General features: G+C 26.8%; 3 protein-coding genes across 3 annotated transcripts in view; 1 reads left to right on the top strand and 2 right to left on the bottom strand.

The window, feature by feature from the left end:
• Nucleotides 1-6,774, bottom strand: part of LOC111624808 (transmembrane protein 201-like) — a 41,735-nt gene extending 34,961 nt beyond the window's left edge. Inside the window, exons 1-2 of the mRNA XM_023367762.1 lie at nt 6,728-6,774; nt 5,682-5,799 (exon numbers count right to left, since the gene is read on the bottom strand). Of these exons, the coding sequence (XP_023223530.1) occupies nt 5,682-5,799; nt 6,728-6,774 (165 nt within the window). The remainder of the gene's footprint in view (nt 1-5,681; nt 5,800-6,727) is intronic.
• Nucleotides 361-2,498, top strand: LOC111624805. Its single transcript, XM_023367758.1, has 3 exons — nt 361-772; nt 1,098-1,316; nt 1,391-2,498. Exons 1-3 carry the CDS (start codon nt 408-410, stop codon nt 2,307-2,309), a joined length of 1,503 nt encoding a protein of 500 aa, XP_023223526.1. The 5' UTR covers nt 361-407; the 3' UTR covers nt 2,310-2,498.
• Nucleotides 2,508-4,449, bottom strand: LOC111624804. Its single transcript, XM_023367757.1, has 2 exons — nt 3,976-4,449; nt 2,508-3,772 (listed from the first exon to the last, which is right to left on the bottom strand). The coding sequence occupies exons 1-2, from the start codon at nt 4,355-4,357 to the stop codon at nt 2,556-2,558; spliced, it is 1,599 nt and encodes a 532-aa protein (XP_023223525.1). The 5' UTR covers nt 4,358-4,449; the 3' UTR covers nt 2,508-2,555.
• Nucleotides 6,775-16,333: the final 9,559 nt, after the last annotated feature.

The following is a 16,333-nucleotide window of genomic DNA, read 5'->3' as shown; positions in this document are numbered from 1 at the left end:
GAAAAACAGCAAAATGTTGAGCTCTGTGCAATGGTAGTCCTGTGCACCACACTTAACAATTTCATGACCTCATGTGGCAAGTTCAAGCAAGAGAGCAGAAAATGACATTGAGAACTGAAGATAGTTTTTGTGCAATGCCACCTAGCATTTGTAGCTTGGGAATTTTTTTATTGACTGTCAGAAAATGTAGAAATTTTTTGTTTGAAAAAGTTTCTGGAGTAAAAAAATTTTTTTTTCATTCCAAAAACTCTCATCTTTTTTCAGTAGACTAAAACATAAAATTGTTTTTTTTTTTTTATTTTATATAAAAATTTTGACATGACAGAACATGTAAAATACTGTTTAATAAATTACTGTTAAATATTCGCGTTTTTCACGAACTATAGAGGGCGCTGTATTTTTACAAAATGGCTACTCTATCTGGGTCGTTTGTTAGTCGTCAGTGTAAAATGAATTATATATTACTATCTGATGTAATGAAATATGCTACTTGTAGCAGTTCATCGAGAAATTTTATAGAAGGAGAACAAGTATTACTAGCAGGACACGTCATTTTATGTGGTATTGTCGAGAAAAACGAGCAAGATCGTGCTGTACATTTTTGTGCTCTTTGTCTGCAAACATCAGCATTGACTTCTATCCCACACAAAATTACTGGAATTTTAAAGTTTATCGACATATCATATAAAATTGACAGCGTAACTTGTTCCTGTAAAGCTGGACAATCGGGAAAATGCAAACATTGCTTGGCAGTATTACTCTATCTTAACAGGTAAGTTTGTTTTTTTCTACAACACGATACGTATTTTAGTGTAATATAAGTAGCTAATTAGTATTGAAGGTTAATTAATTAGGTTTTTTTAAGATTTAATAATGTTTATATTTACTTCTAGATTCAATATATCTTAATCTAGTAATTCTTTACGTTTTAGTTATTATACTACATTCTTTCCACTTGCTTTTTTATTGTTTTACCTCATTTTTGTAACAATAAATAAATAACTAAAATTATGATGAATTTATTTAATTATAGAAATTAATATATGAAAAAAGTTTGGGTAGTTGCTTAATTAATAATGAATTATCATTATCTTTAGAAATAACATAGAAGGACTTGAGAAATTATCTAAGACAGACTTGGAATGTTCTTGGAACAGATTAAAAGAAAATGTCCATTCTAATTACGAAATAATACCAATAAAGAAATTTTGCCATACTGGATCTAATATTAGCAGACTAGCTTTAAATATTGATCCCGAAAAATGCTTAAACATTTTAACAGAAGTTACACCAAATTCTTCACTAACAAAACATATGTAAGTTTTATCTGTTTTAAATTATATGAAATGATTGGTATAATATATTAAGTTTATTATTATTATTATTATAGGAAAGGACGGAAAAGCCTTGCATCATTATCAGAAATAAAGAGAGATATCAACAGAGTTAATCAGAATAATGATGTCAATGTCAATGCTATTTTCTCCCACATTCAAAATTTTAGTTCAATTGGAATTTTTAATTATAATAAATTGTATTATACAAGTGTTATAAAAAAAGAATTAATATTAACTTTTAAAGATATTGGTTTAGAAGATTTGCCAAAAAGTTTGATTTGTTATTATAAAAATAAAGTTATGGTCACCAATGAAGAATGTAAGAGAATTTGTGTGAAAAGTAAAGTAAATAAAATATTATGGAAGAACGAGAGGAACAAAAGAATTACAGGCAGTATATGCTATAATTTTTATACATACCATTTCAATTGTAATCCGAATTGGAATGAAAAATTTGCAAAGCGCAATATTTTTGGGGGGAATGAAAATACAGCATATGGCCTCTTGCATGAAAATGATGCAAGAGAATTGTATTCTTCACATTCTGGCAAGAGAATTGTAGAATTTGGCCTGATTATTTCACCAGCTTTGCCATGGTTAGGATATACTCCTGATGGAATAATAATAAAACAAAATATTCCAACTTCTCTTTTAGAAATAAAGTGCCCAGTAAAGGGAAGGAATGAACCTATTCAAGCCTTAATTCAAAAGAATGCATTGAAATTTATTACAATTAATGGTGAAAATGTTGAATTAAGAAAGAGACATAAATATTATGGTCAGGTTCAGCTAGGGTTACTAATAACTAATTTGCCAGTGTGTGATTTTGTTATATATTCATCATTTGATAATTCATTTATTTCTTTTGAAGTAAAAAAAGATGATGAATTTTTAAATAAATTTATTTCAATATTAAAAGAAGTATATTTTAATAAAATGCTTCCATTTTTAGTTAATGAAAGTAATGAGTAGATTAAAAGTATATAAACATTTAAAAAGTTTTTTCTTTTCTAATACATAATGCTTGTTTAACATGGATGTTCTAATTGAAAGATTATCTTGTAAATATCTTATTAAATGAAAATTGTAAAAAAATCTTGTGTATGAATATCTTATTAAATGACAACTGTAAAAATCTTGTGTGTGATAATGTATTAAAAATATAAACAATTACACAATTATTAAAATAATTTTTATTTACAATATGGTAATTTTGAATTAAAATTTGTCATCTGACAGTATAGGAGAAGAAAGATTCCCTACAGCTGTTGCAATAATTAAAAGTTCATCAATAACAGAAGTCATTTTCCAGGGAAGTCTTGCTGAAAATATCTTAAACTGTTTAATTCGCTGAATAAATCTTTCAACGTGCACTCTGGCACATGCAATATCCTTTGTTCTCAGTGCTTCACATTTATTTAGTTGTTTATTTTTTTTCAAAAATGGTGGTTGAATTACTTCTATTCCTTTTTCTAAACAAAGTTTATCAATTAAAAAGCCTTTATCAACCATCACTGAGTCACTATAAGGTGTTAATAAATTTAAGATATCACTCTGTTCAAAGATTGCCTTATCAGAAGTTCTGCCTCCATATGCACTACTTAAAAATGTTGCAATTCCACCTGGTGAAACACCTATTAAAAATTTTATAGTTGTGTCACCTTTATAGTGTGAGTAGCAACGTATTCGACACTTTAAACACTTTGGTCTCTGCACTGTAATTTCTGAGCAGTCCAAAATTACTCTTACATTACGAAACTTGTCGAAACATTTAGGCATATTTTCTAAAATATTTGTTTTTGATGGCCAAACAATTGCACACTTAAGTACGGAAGCAAGAATTTTCACACTTGGGTAAAATATTCTACTTGCAGTTGGTACAGAACAATGAAAAAATATAGATATAACAGAAAAAGAAATATTTAATTTCATTTTGATTAGGACCATAAAAAGTTTATCTTCAAAAGAAAAATTAGTATTACTGATTTGTTTTGTTTTACATACATCACTAAAAAGTTTAACAATAGCATTAAATAGTTCAAAAGTTGGTATACCAGTAATGGAATTTAGTTGGGATTCTGTCTTAATGAAATTACGTATATTTACCAAAAATTCTGCAGTGGATATTTGTATGCCAACTGATCTGTGACATTTTAAATTTTTATCATAATTAGAATTGCATAACATTAAAAGTGTTTCAGCAGCTTCTCTATCATTAATTTCAGACTCAATTGCATGGGAAGTTTCTTCTATTTGTTCTCTATCACTGATTTCTGACTCAATTGCATGGGAAGTTTCTTCTGTCTGATACGTTTTTTCTGAAAACTTATTTCTTTTAATTCTTTTAGAACATGTTTTTGTACAAATACTGCTCTCTGGTAAAAGTAAACTTGGTACGGCAGTTTTCTTTAAATGTCTTCTTTTACATGCATATGCTAAAGTATAAATAAGAATTATTTCACAATTTGAATAGAATTACATTTTATTGAAGATAATCCTATAGTATAGGTTAAAAATGAATACAAATACTAAATTACTTTATATTTAGACTCTATGCAATCTTTTTCAGTTTGATTTTTTAATACTATCGAATTACAATAATCTAAACATATTTATAAAAACACGATAGCATACTTACATGACAAAATATAATCTTCAGGAGTAAAATGTTTCGAACATACTACCATATACTTCGTAACTTTTTTTCCAATTCTTAGCAGTCGAATCCACTCTTTCCGTCGGTTACATTTCTGAGATTCTCCGAATTCTGATTTACGAAAAATCATCTGTTTTTCATGTGGGAATACATGAAAACTTATATCGGGATCGCGTATGGCTTTGGAATTACAATTTGGAACACAACAGAAAGCTTTACTTTTACTATTCATCTTTACTGCTGACAATATACGAAGAACATTCGAACGACCCAGATAGAGTAGTTCTGTTTTTAAACACCAGAGGGCGAGCATCCGGTGAAAAACGCGAATTGTGGTCAAATGTGTTAATTTGGAATTATTCATTAAAAAATTATTCAAAAATGATTCCTATTTCTAAGTGACAGCTTAACGTGACTCTTGCTTTCCAGACTCCAAACTGAAAAGGCTACCAGAACCTGCGTTTATTAGTAAGTAAAACAGGTAGCAATAAATAATTTGAAGTAGCAAAACAAATTTTAAACTGGCAGAATTGTTGGCAATTTTTAATAATTTTCCAGAGCAACCCATGTTAATTTCATAATTACCATTTTATACTGTTATGCTACTACAGTAGAGCGTCGATTATCCAAATCAATTGGGGACTGAGGTTGTTCGGAAGATCGATGTTTCAGATAACTGATTATGTACGAAAAAATATATTAATTTATCCCATCTTGACATTTTTCTCCATTGCGTGTCACTTTGCGTTGAATTTTCGTCGATGTTAAGCGTAACAAAGACTATTGTATCGTTAAAAATTATTTTTTTTATTTTGCACGAACAAAATAAATATAATGAAAAATATAAAAACAATAAAAAATTATACTTCAGAAGTTAATTTAGTATCAAAAACGTAAAATATTTAAGTAGCCCAAGACATAGCCAAAGATTGAAGTGCCACAGCACTGGCGAAAATTTCAATTTGCCTACTGGAATTCTTTCGGATGATTGATGTTTCAGATGACTGACTTTCGGATAATCGACGCTCTACTGTATTTTGTACTTAACCAACTTTTCCTATATTTTAAAAATTTTTATATTCCAAGATCATTATAACTTTCAATATTTTTAAACTTGTCCATTTTATTCCATCTATAAACATTCTCTGAGCATCTTTGATATTTGAAGTAATGTAGCCTGATCAAGACCTTTGAATAAGGTCAAAAACATTTGTTATCAATAGAAATGATGTTAATTATAAAAAAGATCATTTGTACTATAAATAAATTATGTACAGTACATATAATTGAAAATTTACACTACAGATTAATTCTGTAAAAATTCATTTAAATTAAAATAATGTAAAATCTTAGATCTATTCCTCTATTTTTCACAAAAACATCAGTCTTAGTTTATATGATTTCAATTTATTCTTCTTTACTTAGTAGATGTCTACTAAATAAAGAAAAGTTAGGCATATATATAATTTTATAACATACATATTGGTGTTTATATACATAATATGAAGAAAAAAATTATGAAATAAATGTTCACAAAGTACAAAAATTATCTTGTAGTTTTCCAATTCAATAAAATTTTAATGAATGCTTATAATATTTAAAAATATTAGTTAATTATTTTATCATCATCTATAATTCTAAAGTTTATCATAAACTTATTTAAAATTAATAATAAAAAAAAATCATACTTCTTGAAACCCATTGTACTGTTCACAATTTGGACAATCCCAACAATTGCTGTTACCAAAAGGCACTACAGTATTTTGCCTGCAAAACCAGCAATTAACTCGAATAGGAAAATGAGGCCTAGAAAATAATTTTAAAATTATAAATTAAATGTAAAAATACAGGTAAATCATTTTTTAACATTGAAATATTTTACTTTTATATTTAATAAATTATATTTACTCTTATAACTAAATTTATTAAATAACTATCATTTCACAATTAATTATACATTTTATCAAACCTCCACATTTTATCAATTTTACATATTTGATATCTGAATTTTTGATTAAAACAAAAGATTGTTTAATAAAATATTTAAAGAGACAATTATATAATTATTTATTTTGATATAATATAATCACTCAGTTTGGTATCTAATACATTATCATCAACTGTACTATAATAGATTAAATAATTTTGTTATATGAAAATTAATAGCTCATAAATAAATATTGAATATAAAATATATTTGATTATTTGTCATGCATTGGTTTGTTATGGGGATGAGAAAAATTCATCAGAGATGTATAAAATGGATAATTTTCAAACAATTATTTGCACCTCTGCTTTTATAGTTGAGTAGTTCATATCTGCTAATTAATGAAAAAAATATAAAAGAAGAAAATAGTGAATGATATCACTTCACCAAAGCAGAAAACTTGTGAATGTGAAAAAGAAAGGAATTTAAAAAGTAACACAATAAAATCATATTGGAAAAAACTACATTAAAAAATAAGTATTTAAAACTATAAACAAAAATGAAAAATTGATCTAGTGTAAAAAGACTAAAATAGCAATGATTGATGACAAAAGAACAAGAAAATATATGAATGGAAGCACAAACATTTGGATGGACAACATGAATGTGTGGAGGCAAATATTCATCTTTGATTTGGCACAATTTATTGACAAGAATCAGAAAACAGCAAATACTGAACATTTGTCAAAAGTAAACCATCCACACTACTTGGTATTTGTCATTTAGAAATTGGTACCAAATGTTTACTTGGCATTCAGCAAATACTGAATTTGTGGATGTGCCCTAAGAGACATGTACAAGAATATAAACATTGAGTCTTATTTTTGGCTAATAAAACAAATTATACTAATAACGATTTTGTCATGTCTCTTTTGTTAGATCCTTCTTTAAAAAACCAAGACCACTTAATCAACTTCTAAAAATATCTTTTATTGTAATGCATTTTGGACGGAAGACCATATCCTCCTTCAGGCAACTTTTTTCTCACAAAAAAGGAAACCATCCTTTGAGCAACTTTTATACAAAATACCAACACAAATACAAGTTTACAAATCATTCAAGGAATGACTTGTAAACTCCCATCTGAAATGCATTGCATGACAATGATGACAAAATTGTTAAGTCTGGTTGATTTTCCTAAACCTCAATTAAAAATGTATTAGTTAATTAATATAGGCAACTAATTTCATAGTTGCTTATATTAAGTAGGTTGAAAATGTTTGAGAAATAAAATAATTTATGCTCGACAAAAACTTCAGGTGTGTTGATATAATTTAGTTGTAGTTGCTGAGAAGGAGGTGGATGATTTCACAGTTATTTTATTATCTCTCTATTTTTTATTAATATTGTAATTATAATCATGTTTTTCATTTGGTACTGAATATTTTTTATACAACTAGAATTAATTGAATTTTGTACATTCAAATAAGATACGTTTACAATTTTTCAAAAAGGACATGAGGATATGACTTTTAAAAAAATATTCAATATTAAAATTATTATTGAAGTTATATTCTTAACTTAGAAGTATCAATTTAAGGATAAAAATTAATTTGTTTTGCATATATGTATTGTATAGGAACTAAGGAATGAAACTTATTTATAAATGCATAAATCACAGACATTTTTTATATTCTCCTGCAAAAAAAAACTAATTAACTCTATGAGCATATGTCCATTTATAGCAGCACTTTAATTAAATTTCAAAACTAAATATACAGATAACAATCAGATAAAGCAGTATATGAAAAAAAGTATAGCAAGTAGGAATGAAGATGATATCTGGATTCTAGCCAAATGATTTAGGTAACAAACAGCACAAATATTTCAGATGATACTAAATGTAAAAAAGTAATTTTTCAAAAATAGAAAATTTGGAACAGTCATTAGAATTTATTTCATAACTTTTAATGTTTTATTAGATACATTCAGAATAAAATATATAAAATACTACAAAAAGGAAAGTGCATATGCATTTGTATGTATCTGTGTGTGCTTTCTTCTATTTTGCATGTGTATGTATGGCAATAGNTAACTTAGAAGTATCAATTTAAGGATAAAAATTAATTTGTTTTGCATATATGTATTGTATAGGAACTAAGGAATGAAACTTATTTATAAATGCATAAATCACAGACATTTTTTATATTCTCCTGCAAAAAAAAACTAATTAACTCTATGAGCATATGTCCATTTATAGCAGCACTTTAATTAAATTTCAAAACTAAATATACAGATAACAATCAGATAAAGCAGTATATGAAAAAAAGTATAGCAAGTAGGAATGAAGATGATATCTGGATTCTAGCCAAATGATTTAGGTAACAAACAGCACAAATATTTCAGATGATACTAAATGTAAAAAAGTAATTTTTCAAAAATAGAAAATTTGGAACAGTCATTAGAATTTATTTCATAACTTTTAATGTTTTATTAGATACATTCAGAATAAAATATATAAAATACTACAAAAAGGAAAGTGCATATGCATTTGTATGTATCTGTGTGTGCTTTCTTCTATTTTGCATGTGTATGTATGGCAATAGACAGAACGTACACACATTTTATAATTTTAAATAAAAGTTTTTAAATTACAGAACTCAAAAAATTTACAAAACATTTTTGGATGCTTGCCAATCTTGTTAAAAGGATATTGAAATGTGTTTTTCTTTAAATTATTATTTCTTTCTTGATAAGTATTTTACATTGCTAGTAAACAATTTAAATCTTTATCAGTCATTTTTACTTAATTAACACACTAACTCAATAAGATTGTCTAATAAATACAATATATTTTTATTAATTTATTTTTAATGGAATACAATCTTAAAGTTACTAGATGTAAACGAACAAAATATGATTATTATAAATTTTATGAAAACAAGTAAACATATAAAATTTTGAAAATATAAAAATATTTTAATAACACCATTATTATAATTTAAATAATTTTTAATTATGAAAATTTAAAAGGATTTATAAAATTTTCAATAAAGAACATAATCTTATCAATTCAGAAAAACTAGGTCAAGTGATTAATATTATCTGAATTAAAACTTTATTATTATTTGTACAATTGTAAATTTTTTTATCAAACAATATATATGCGATATTAAAGAATTTTAAATTTATATAAAAATATATATTTTATTCATAACATAATACAATTAGTTATATTTATTGATCATTTATATAATGATAGTTATATACTGTATTGATTTTGTATTTGTGTATAGTATACTCATATGCTTATTCCTGAAAGCAACTATTTCATTGTTATTATTAAAAACAAAACACTGACTTTTACTTCCAATAAATAATAAAAATAATTTAATAATCTATGGAAAATAGCATTCTAAAATATAATTAGTTATATATTTTCATTTATAAATTTATAGTTTAAAATTTTTTCCAAGACAAAAAAAATGCATTGAACTAATATCAAAAATGATTTTTTATTAAAAAAAACTTTATTTTTTTTGTTTAACAAATCATCTAGATTTTTGTGATATTTAATTTAGAATTTAATCAATATAGAAGTAACATTTCCCTAGTATAGTTGAACAGCTCATATCTAGGTAAGTTCCCCTTGTCTGGATTCAAATATAAATAATCAAGCTATAATAATAAATTAATTCTCTTATATGAAAAACACTTTTCTCTTCTTGAAAGTTATAAATCATACAATTATCTGTAATCTTTCATTTATTTTTTTTTATTAAATAAAAAGTAGATTTTAATTTCTTTTTGTCTAATAAAAAAAATTATATATACATGCATACATATACAATATGGTTATATATATATAAAATTAAGGCTGAATTAGTGCTGAAACAACTTTCAGATTAGCATGGCTAATTAATTAGCCAAACTCTGGCCCTATAGTTAATCTAACTCCTTCATTTGATTATTAATATATTCAGTATGGACTGTCATACTGGGCAAAAAATTATTGTGTTACTTTTTAAGCCATCTTGTGACTTAGTTTTGAGCAATACAGTGTTACCAAAGTAATAAATAAATATACAAAATGAAGAATTAGGTTGTTATTTTATAGACTGTAGAAAGATAGACAATAATTACAAAATTTCTGAGTTTTAAGTTATATTTATCCAGTTAAAGGACTTATTAGTTTAATAATAAAGAATTATTCTTGTTTACATTAATTCTTACTACTTTTTCAATTACTTTTCAAATGATTTTGCTACTTCTGGGAAAGTTTTTCATTTTCTCTTAAATCAACAAGCAACTCCACTAAAAGTCTGAAATAAAAGCATTCTAATTTTTACATGCTAATTTAGAAAAATACTTTAAACTTTATTTTCATTGAAATCATTAGTTGTATGATTTGGTATAAGTCAACTCAAACTTGCAGGACAGTCCAAAAATAGAAATAAAACCAAAACAAGATGAATCATTATGAAAAAAAAAAAATGAATGTCAAATATAAAATACTTTTTTCTTTCATTTGAACTTGTATTAATGATACTGGATATAAATAGTTAAGTTATATAGTGTTATATTTATCAAACAATGTCTCCAACATTTTGTAAATGTCTTTTGATGCTAAATCATTTTATTTCAATATGTAGCATTAGTTTTTAACATTCTGAATAAGATAACAAATTCTGAATTTTCAATCTAAATTTGAATGATATGAGGATTTGCTGCTAATTTATAAGTTAAATTCACATGAAAGCTTTCAATGTTCTCATGATATAACTGTTTGTTTAATTATCAGAATTATAACTATACAAAATCAGTAACATAATTAAATTATCAATATATAAATAACCAAAATTTAAAGGCTATTCAAATTAAATAAATTAAAAGTGTTTTTTTTTGTTTTTTTAAAACAAGTCTTGACAGCAAAGATCATATTTATTGCTACTTATAAAAAAAAAATTAATTATATTTAAAAATTTCTAAGTATTTTCAGTGGAAATTCTCAATAATGAATGAAAAATATAAAATAAATATCTTTTGTAAAAGTAAAAAAATTTTTTTTTGTAAATATGTTTTTTGCACCATCTTTATATAATTAAATACTTCTAGCTTCAACAATTTTCAAAACATTGTCTTTTATTTATATAAATAAATCACTATAAAATCTCAAAAAAAAATCTATATTCTAAAATAATTAGAAAATTTTTTACATTTCAAATATTTAAGTTCTGAATTCTGTTATTTCATCTTTAGAAACACCCTCTAATTTAAAATAACCTCATTAGTTTGTAGACTAAACAAAACAGACTAATGAGATTTATTTCATATTGAGAGTACTTTTGAAAATAGAATGGTGAATGATGACTGATGACAACAAAGTCTTGAAATACCTGAACATTTTAACAGGCTGATTATTGAATGTCTTTGATGAAAGAAACAAAGTTTTTAGAAGGAGCACTTACCTAAGTTGAAAACATTTTAATTTGTAAAAAGGAATTTTGAAGAGAAAATAGTCTGCAATTCCTTTATAATAAAAAGTGAAAAATTTTAACTCGTGTACAAACTCTATGTTAAAAATTAAACATCTATTTCTTTTGTACTTCTTATTTGTTGGGGTGCTATATTAATATGTAATGTTTGCTGTGAGAAAAATCAACCTAATTAAAGAGGATTAAAGTGATTGAAGATAATAAAATTCTTTTGTACTGTAAAATTTCTGTAAAAGTTTATTAAAAAAATGTTATTGAGATTATATCACAACAATTTTAATTTTTAAGTGCTTTTCTCTATTTTTTATATGATTACTGAATATTTGTAATTTTAAAAATATCCGACGTTATTGTCTATCAATGTCCAAAAATTAAAAAATTCATATTCATAATAACTGATTTTTGAATTTTTAAATTGGATATAAAATAAATAAAAATCTGGGAATCAATCAGTAATAAAATACTTGAATTTATCTTGAGATAATGTCCAATAGTCAATGCATTTATTATTAAATACAATATATTGAATTTTTTATTCCTTGTAGATAAATACTGATTATTTACAAACAAGCACAAAATTAGGTAATGCTGAATATATTTTTACAAATATGTGGTTATAACTAAACTGAAAATTTACTTAAGTTGTTAAAATATTAAACATTTCATATGGATCTCTGGATTCAAATATAAATAATCAAGCTATAATAATAAATTAATTCTCTTATATGAAAAACACTTTTCTCTTCTTGAAAGTTATAAATCATACAATTATCTGTAATCTTTCATTTATTTTTTTTTATTAAATAAAAAGTAGATTTTAATTTCTTTTTGTCTAATAAAAAAAATTATATATACATGCATACATATACAATATGGTTATATATATATAAAATTAAGGCTGAATTAGTGCTGAAACAACTTTCAGATTAGCATGGCTAATTAATTAGCCAAACTCTGGCCCTATAGTTAATCTAACTCCTTCATTTGATTATTAATATATTCAGTATGGACTGTCATACTGGGCAAAAAATTATTGTGTTACTTTTTAAGCCATCTTGTGACTTAGTTTTGAGCAATACAGTGTTACCAAAGTAATAAATAAATATACAAAATGAAGAATTAGGTTGTTATTTTATAGACTGTAGAAAGATAGACAATAATTACAAAATTTCTGAGTTTTAAGTTATATTTATCCAGTTAAAGGACTTATTAGTTTAATAATAAAGAATTATTCTTGTTTACATTAATTCTTACTACTTTTTCAATTACTTTTCAAATGATTTTGCTACTTCTGGGAAAGTTTTTCATTTTCTCTTAAATCAACAAGCAACTCCACTAAAAGTCTGAAATAAAAGCATTCTAATTTTTACATGCTAATTTAGAAAAATACTTTAAACTTTATTTTCATTGAAATCATTAGTTGTATGATTTGGTATAAGTCAACTCAAACTTGCAGGACAGTCCAAAAATAGAAATAAAACCAAAACAAGATGAATCATTATGAAAAAAAAAAAATGAATGTCAAATATAAAATACTTTTTTCTTTCATTTGAACTTGTATTAATGATACTGGATATAAATAGTTAAGTTATATAGTGTTATATTTATCAAACAATGTCTCCAACATTTTGTAAATGTCTTTTGATGCTAAATCATTTTATTTCAATATGTAGCATTAGTTTTTAACATTCTGAATAAGATAACAAATTCTGAATTTTCAATCTAAATTTGAATGATATGAGGATTTGCTGCTAATTTATAAGTTAAATTCACATGAAAGCTTTCAATGTTCTCATGATATAACTGTTTGTTTAATTATCAGAATTATAACTATACAAAATCAGTAACATAATTAAATNCAGTAAAATGGTTAATTGATTAAAACAACACATCTTTTAAAATATATTAACCCAAATATCGCCATTAAAGTTATTCTTCAATTTTATTTTGTTCTTATTTGATATGTTTTAAGTGTAATTATAGAAATATGAAGATTTTTTATAAAATTATTTTATTAAAATGTCCATTTATATTTATATGACATTTTCAAATGTTTTAACATCTTTACTTGTTTCCGTAAGCCAGCGGTTCCCAAACTTTTTGATTAAAATCAAATTCTATGGCGGAGTCTCTTAGGCCTACCCTGTTGTTAATGGTGTTTAGGATTGATGTTATTGGGGAGTCTAGAAGTATGGGGCTGTCCATAAATGACACCACAGTAGAATGGGGCGATGAGGTTATGACAAGTCGGACAGTGTCGGACAAGAGAAATGAGAGGTTGAACTTCAATAAATAATTAATAAATAAATTAATGTTTTATTTCATTAAATTTTACGCAGTTTATACGTTATTATTCATAAAATGATAAAGATTTTGAGGGGGTTAAGTTTTGCTGGACGTCCGAAGAAGGGAAGGAGTTACGGAAACTTCTTCAAACTGGCACAATGAGGGGAGTAGGAGTAAAAGTCTTAAGAAAAATGCGGACATAATTTATAGACAGCCTCTAGACCAGGGGTAGCCAACAGTTTTTGCCCCCGGGCCGAATTGGAAAAAAAACTTTTTTCACGAGCCGAACCAGAGGGACCGATTTTGAGGTGGTTTGAGATCTCATTGTGGTGTCACCTCGTAGAGACTTAATTGTACCTAGAGATTACAGATACATTTTTCACATTATCGTGCTTTATCAACATTTTACGACGCTGTACTTCAGAGATTTGTAATGGAGGGTTAACTCTAAACGCACAGTGAGTTGTTAATCTTTTTTTTTTTTTTAGGCATAAGAATTTTTCATCGAGCTATTCGTACTTGAGTAGCTGATATTGAAAGTTTAATCGCGGTCCACATAAATTCATTAGACGGGCCGGATCTGACCCGTGGGCCGTATGTTGGTCATGCCTGCCCTAGACCAAAATTAACACAACATAAAATTACATATAAACATTTAATGAGACACCTGTGGTTCGTTTTTTGCACAGTTTTCTTACTTTGGGTTCAATTGATGATAATTGCAGACGACTATTTGATTCTGCTTTGAAGTGGTTTCTGTATTTTTCTACCTATATAGGCAGAGAATCATGCTTCACAGATTTACAAAGTTGAGAAAGCCTGCAATACGAAATTCAACTTGACAAATTTCAGAATGTAATTTCTAGTTTTCTTATTTTGATTATACTTTTCGTTTCTTATTTTTTAATTTCATTTAATTTTTTTTATTATTTTATTTTCCTCGAGCGGTCGCGGAGCACAGGTTGGGAACCACTACCGTAGGTGTTGTTGGATTCAACCGTAAAATCTCCCATCGTCTGTTCACATCCTCTCAGAGATTCAAGCAATAATCATATTTATGATACATATTTATTTATTTAATGCAAAATTAATATTATTAGACTAAGTTATTTTTGTCGTTCATTATAGTAACGCGTGAACGATTTCAAAAACAAACAAATGAATATAGAGGAAGAGAAATTCGAAAAACAACTGGTCTGTTAGAAGAAAGATGCAGCTTAGTTCAATTTTCCCGACATATTGAAATATTGCTTGAATTAACAAATAATCTACATAACGGATTGTGTAATACTTTTTGAAGAATAGATAATTCTTTATGTAAATCTGTGGGAAAATAAAGAATTAGATTGATGGAATAAGGCAACACAACATTTGGGTGATCAAGGGAAATGAAGAAAAAACAGAAAACTCCATGTCGCTCAGGGGAGGATCCACATAAAAGTTTGAAGCCCAGGGCCCTAACTTTTATTAGGTAGCTTCAAGGCACAACGCAAAATACGTAATTATTAATAAACATAGAACATAGACGTATAAAACAATACCAATTTAGAAATTTCTTGTTAAAGTTAAAAATTGGTTGTCATGTCACTGGCTAGCACATAACTGTTTGACACTTACATATAGTATATAAACATTAATCATAGAAAGCCCTAAAATTTTTGTGAAACACATTTCTCGCAATCTAATTTATAATCGTCTTTTCGGAGAATTTTTTAAACAAGATCGAAAGGAAATCAGTTAGTACTTTGACTGAAATTGCTTGCAGTATTTAAAGACAGACGGCTGGATGACCGAGCGGTCAAGGTGACAGCCTACCGCTCTGTTGGACCCGGGATCGAATTTCCCACCTATCCCCAGGAATTTTTGGGAGGTAATCCGACCGGATAAGTTGTCCCTCACCACATTTAATATACAGTACAATAATTTGGCGACAATAGTATGCATACAGAAACTTAGAACTAATTCTTACTCACTAACTTATAACCAAAGTGGGTAGAAGATTATATGAGAAGGTAGATAGAAAAAGAGCAAGGTCAAAATACCCGGGATTCTCTTTATTTCGTGAACACTGGATGGGCATTACCTCGGATTATGCAGATACACCAGACGTGAATCTTTTTCTTCCCTTTGTTTAAAATCGGGACTTCCGTCCAACGTTGACTCTGGATTTTCTATTTTTCTAACGTAACTAAAATGTCTTTCCTTCGGAATTATTCAGTCTGAAGTAGCCCCTAGTCGCCTACTCGCGATCTGGAGCGCTCTTCTCTTCAAGTCTTACTCCCACAAAGGTCCAGTCAAGATTAACCCTTTTTTTTTTTTTTTGTCTTATCGGCCCTCGGGCTTTAACTCTCCCATTGTCTTATGTTCTTGGAACTGGTGGTGCATTGTCTTCATTCTTGGGATTGGTGGTCCCACCCAAAGGGAAGGGAGGAAGTGAAAAGAAAGTTCTAGAAAGACGGAGAACAAAAGGCAATAAGGAAATAAATGTATAAAAATTGGTTTCTTTAATCTTGGTATTTATTTTGGCGGGTAGGATTAAGTAGTAATAAGGTGATCGGGTTTTATTTTTTTCTCAGACGATCTATCGTTGCCTTTTCGGCGCCCCCACTATGACTGCGCCCGGTGCGGTCGC

The sequence above is a fragment of the Centruroides sculpturatus genome, unplaced genomic scaffold (assembly GCF_000671375.1).
Source record: "Centruroides sculpturatus isolate CEXI.00-Female unplaced genomic scaffold, Cexi_2.0 scaffold349, whole genome shotgun sequence".
In the NCBI taxonomy this organism is placed as follows: Eukaryota; Metazoa; Arthropoda; class Arachnida; order Scorpiones; family Buthidae; genus Centruroides; species Centruroides sculpturatus.
This window is presented reverse-complemented; position numbering and strand designations above follow the sequence as displayed.

Coding starts and splice junctions, on each gene's coding strand:
- LOC111624805 (XM_023367758.1), top strand. CDS start 408: ATGGCTACTCTATCTGGGTCGTTTGTTAGTCGTCAGTGTAAAATGAAT. Junction 773..1,097: donor GTATTACTCTATCTTAACAG/GTAAGTTTGTTT, acceptor CATTATCTTTAG/AAATAACATAGAAGGACTTG. Junction 1,317..1,390: donor TCTTCACTAACAAAACATAT/GTAAGTTTTATC, acceptor TTATTATTATAG/GAAAGGACGGAAAAGCCTTG.
- LOC111624804 (XM_023367757.1), bottom strand. CDS start 4,357: ATGAATAATTCCAAATTAACACATTTGACCACAATTCGCGTTTTTCAC. Junction 3,773..3,975: donor TGAAGATTATATTTTGTCAT/GTAAGTATGCTA, acceptor TTTATACTTTAG/CATATGCATGTAAAAGAAGA.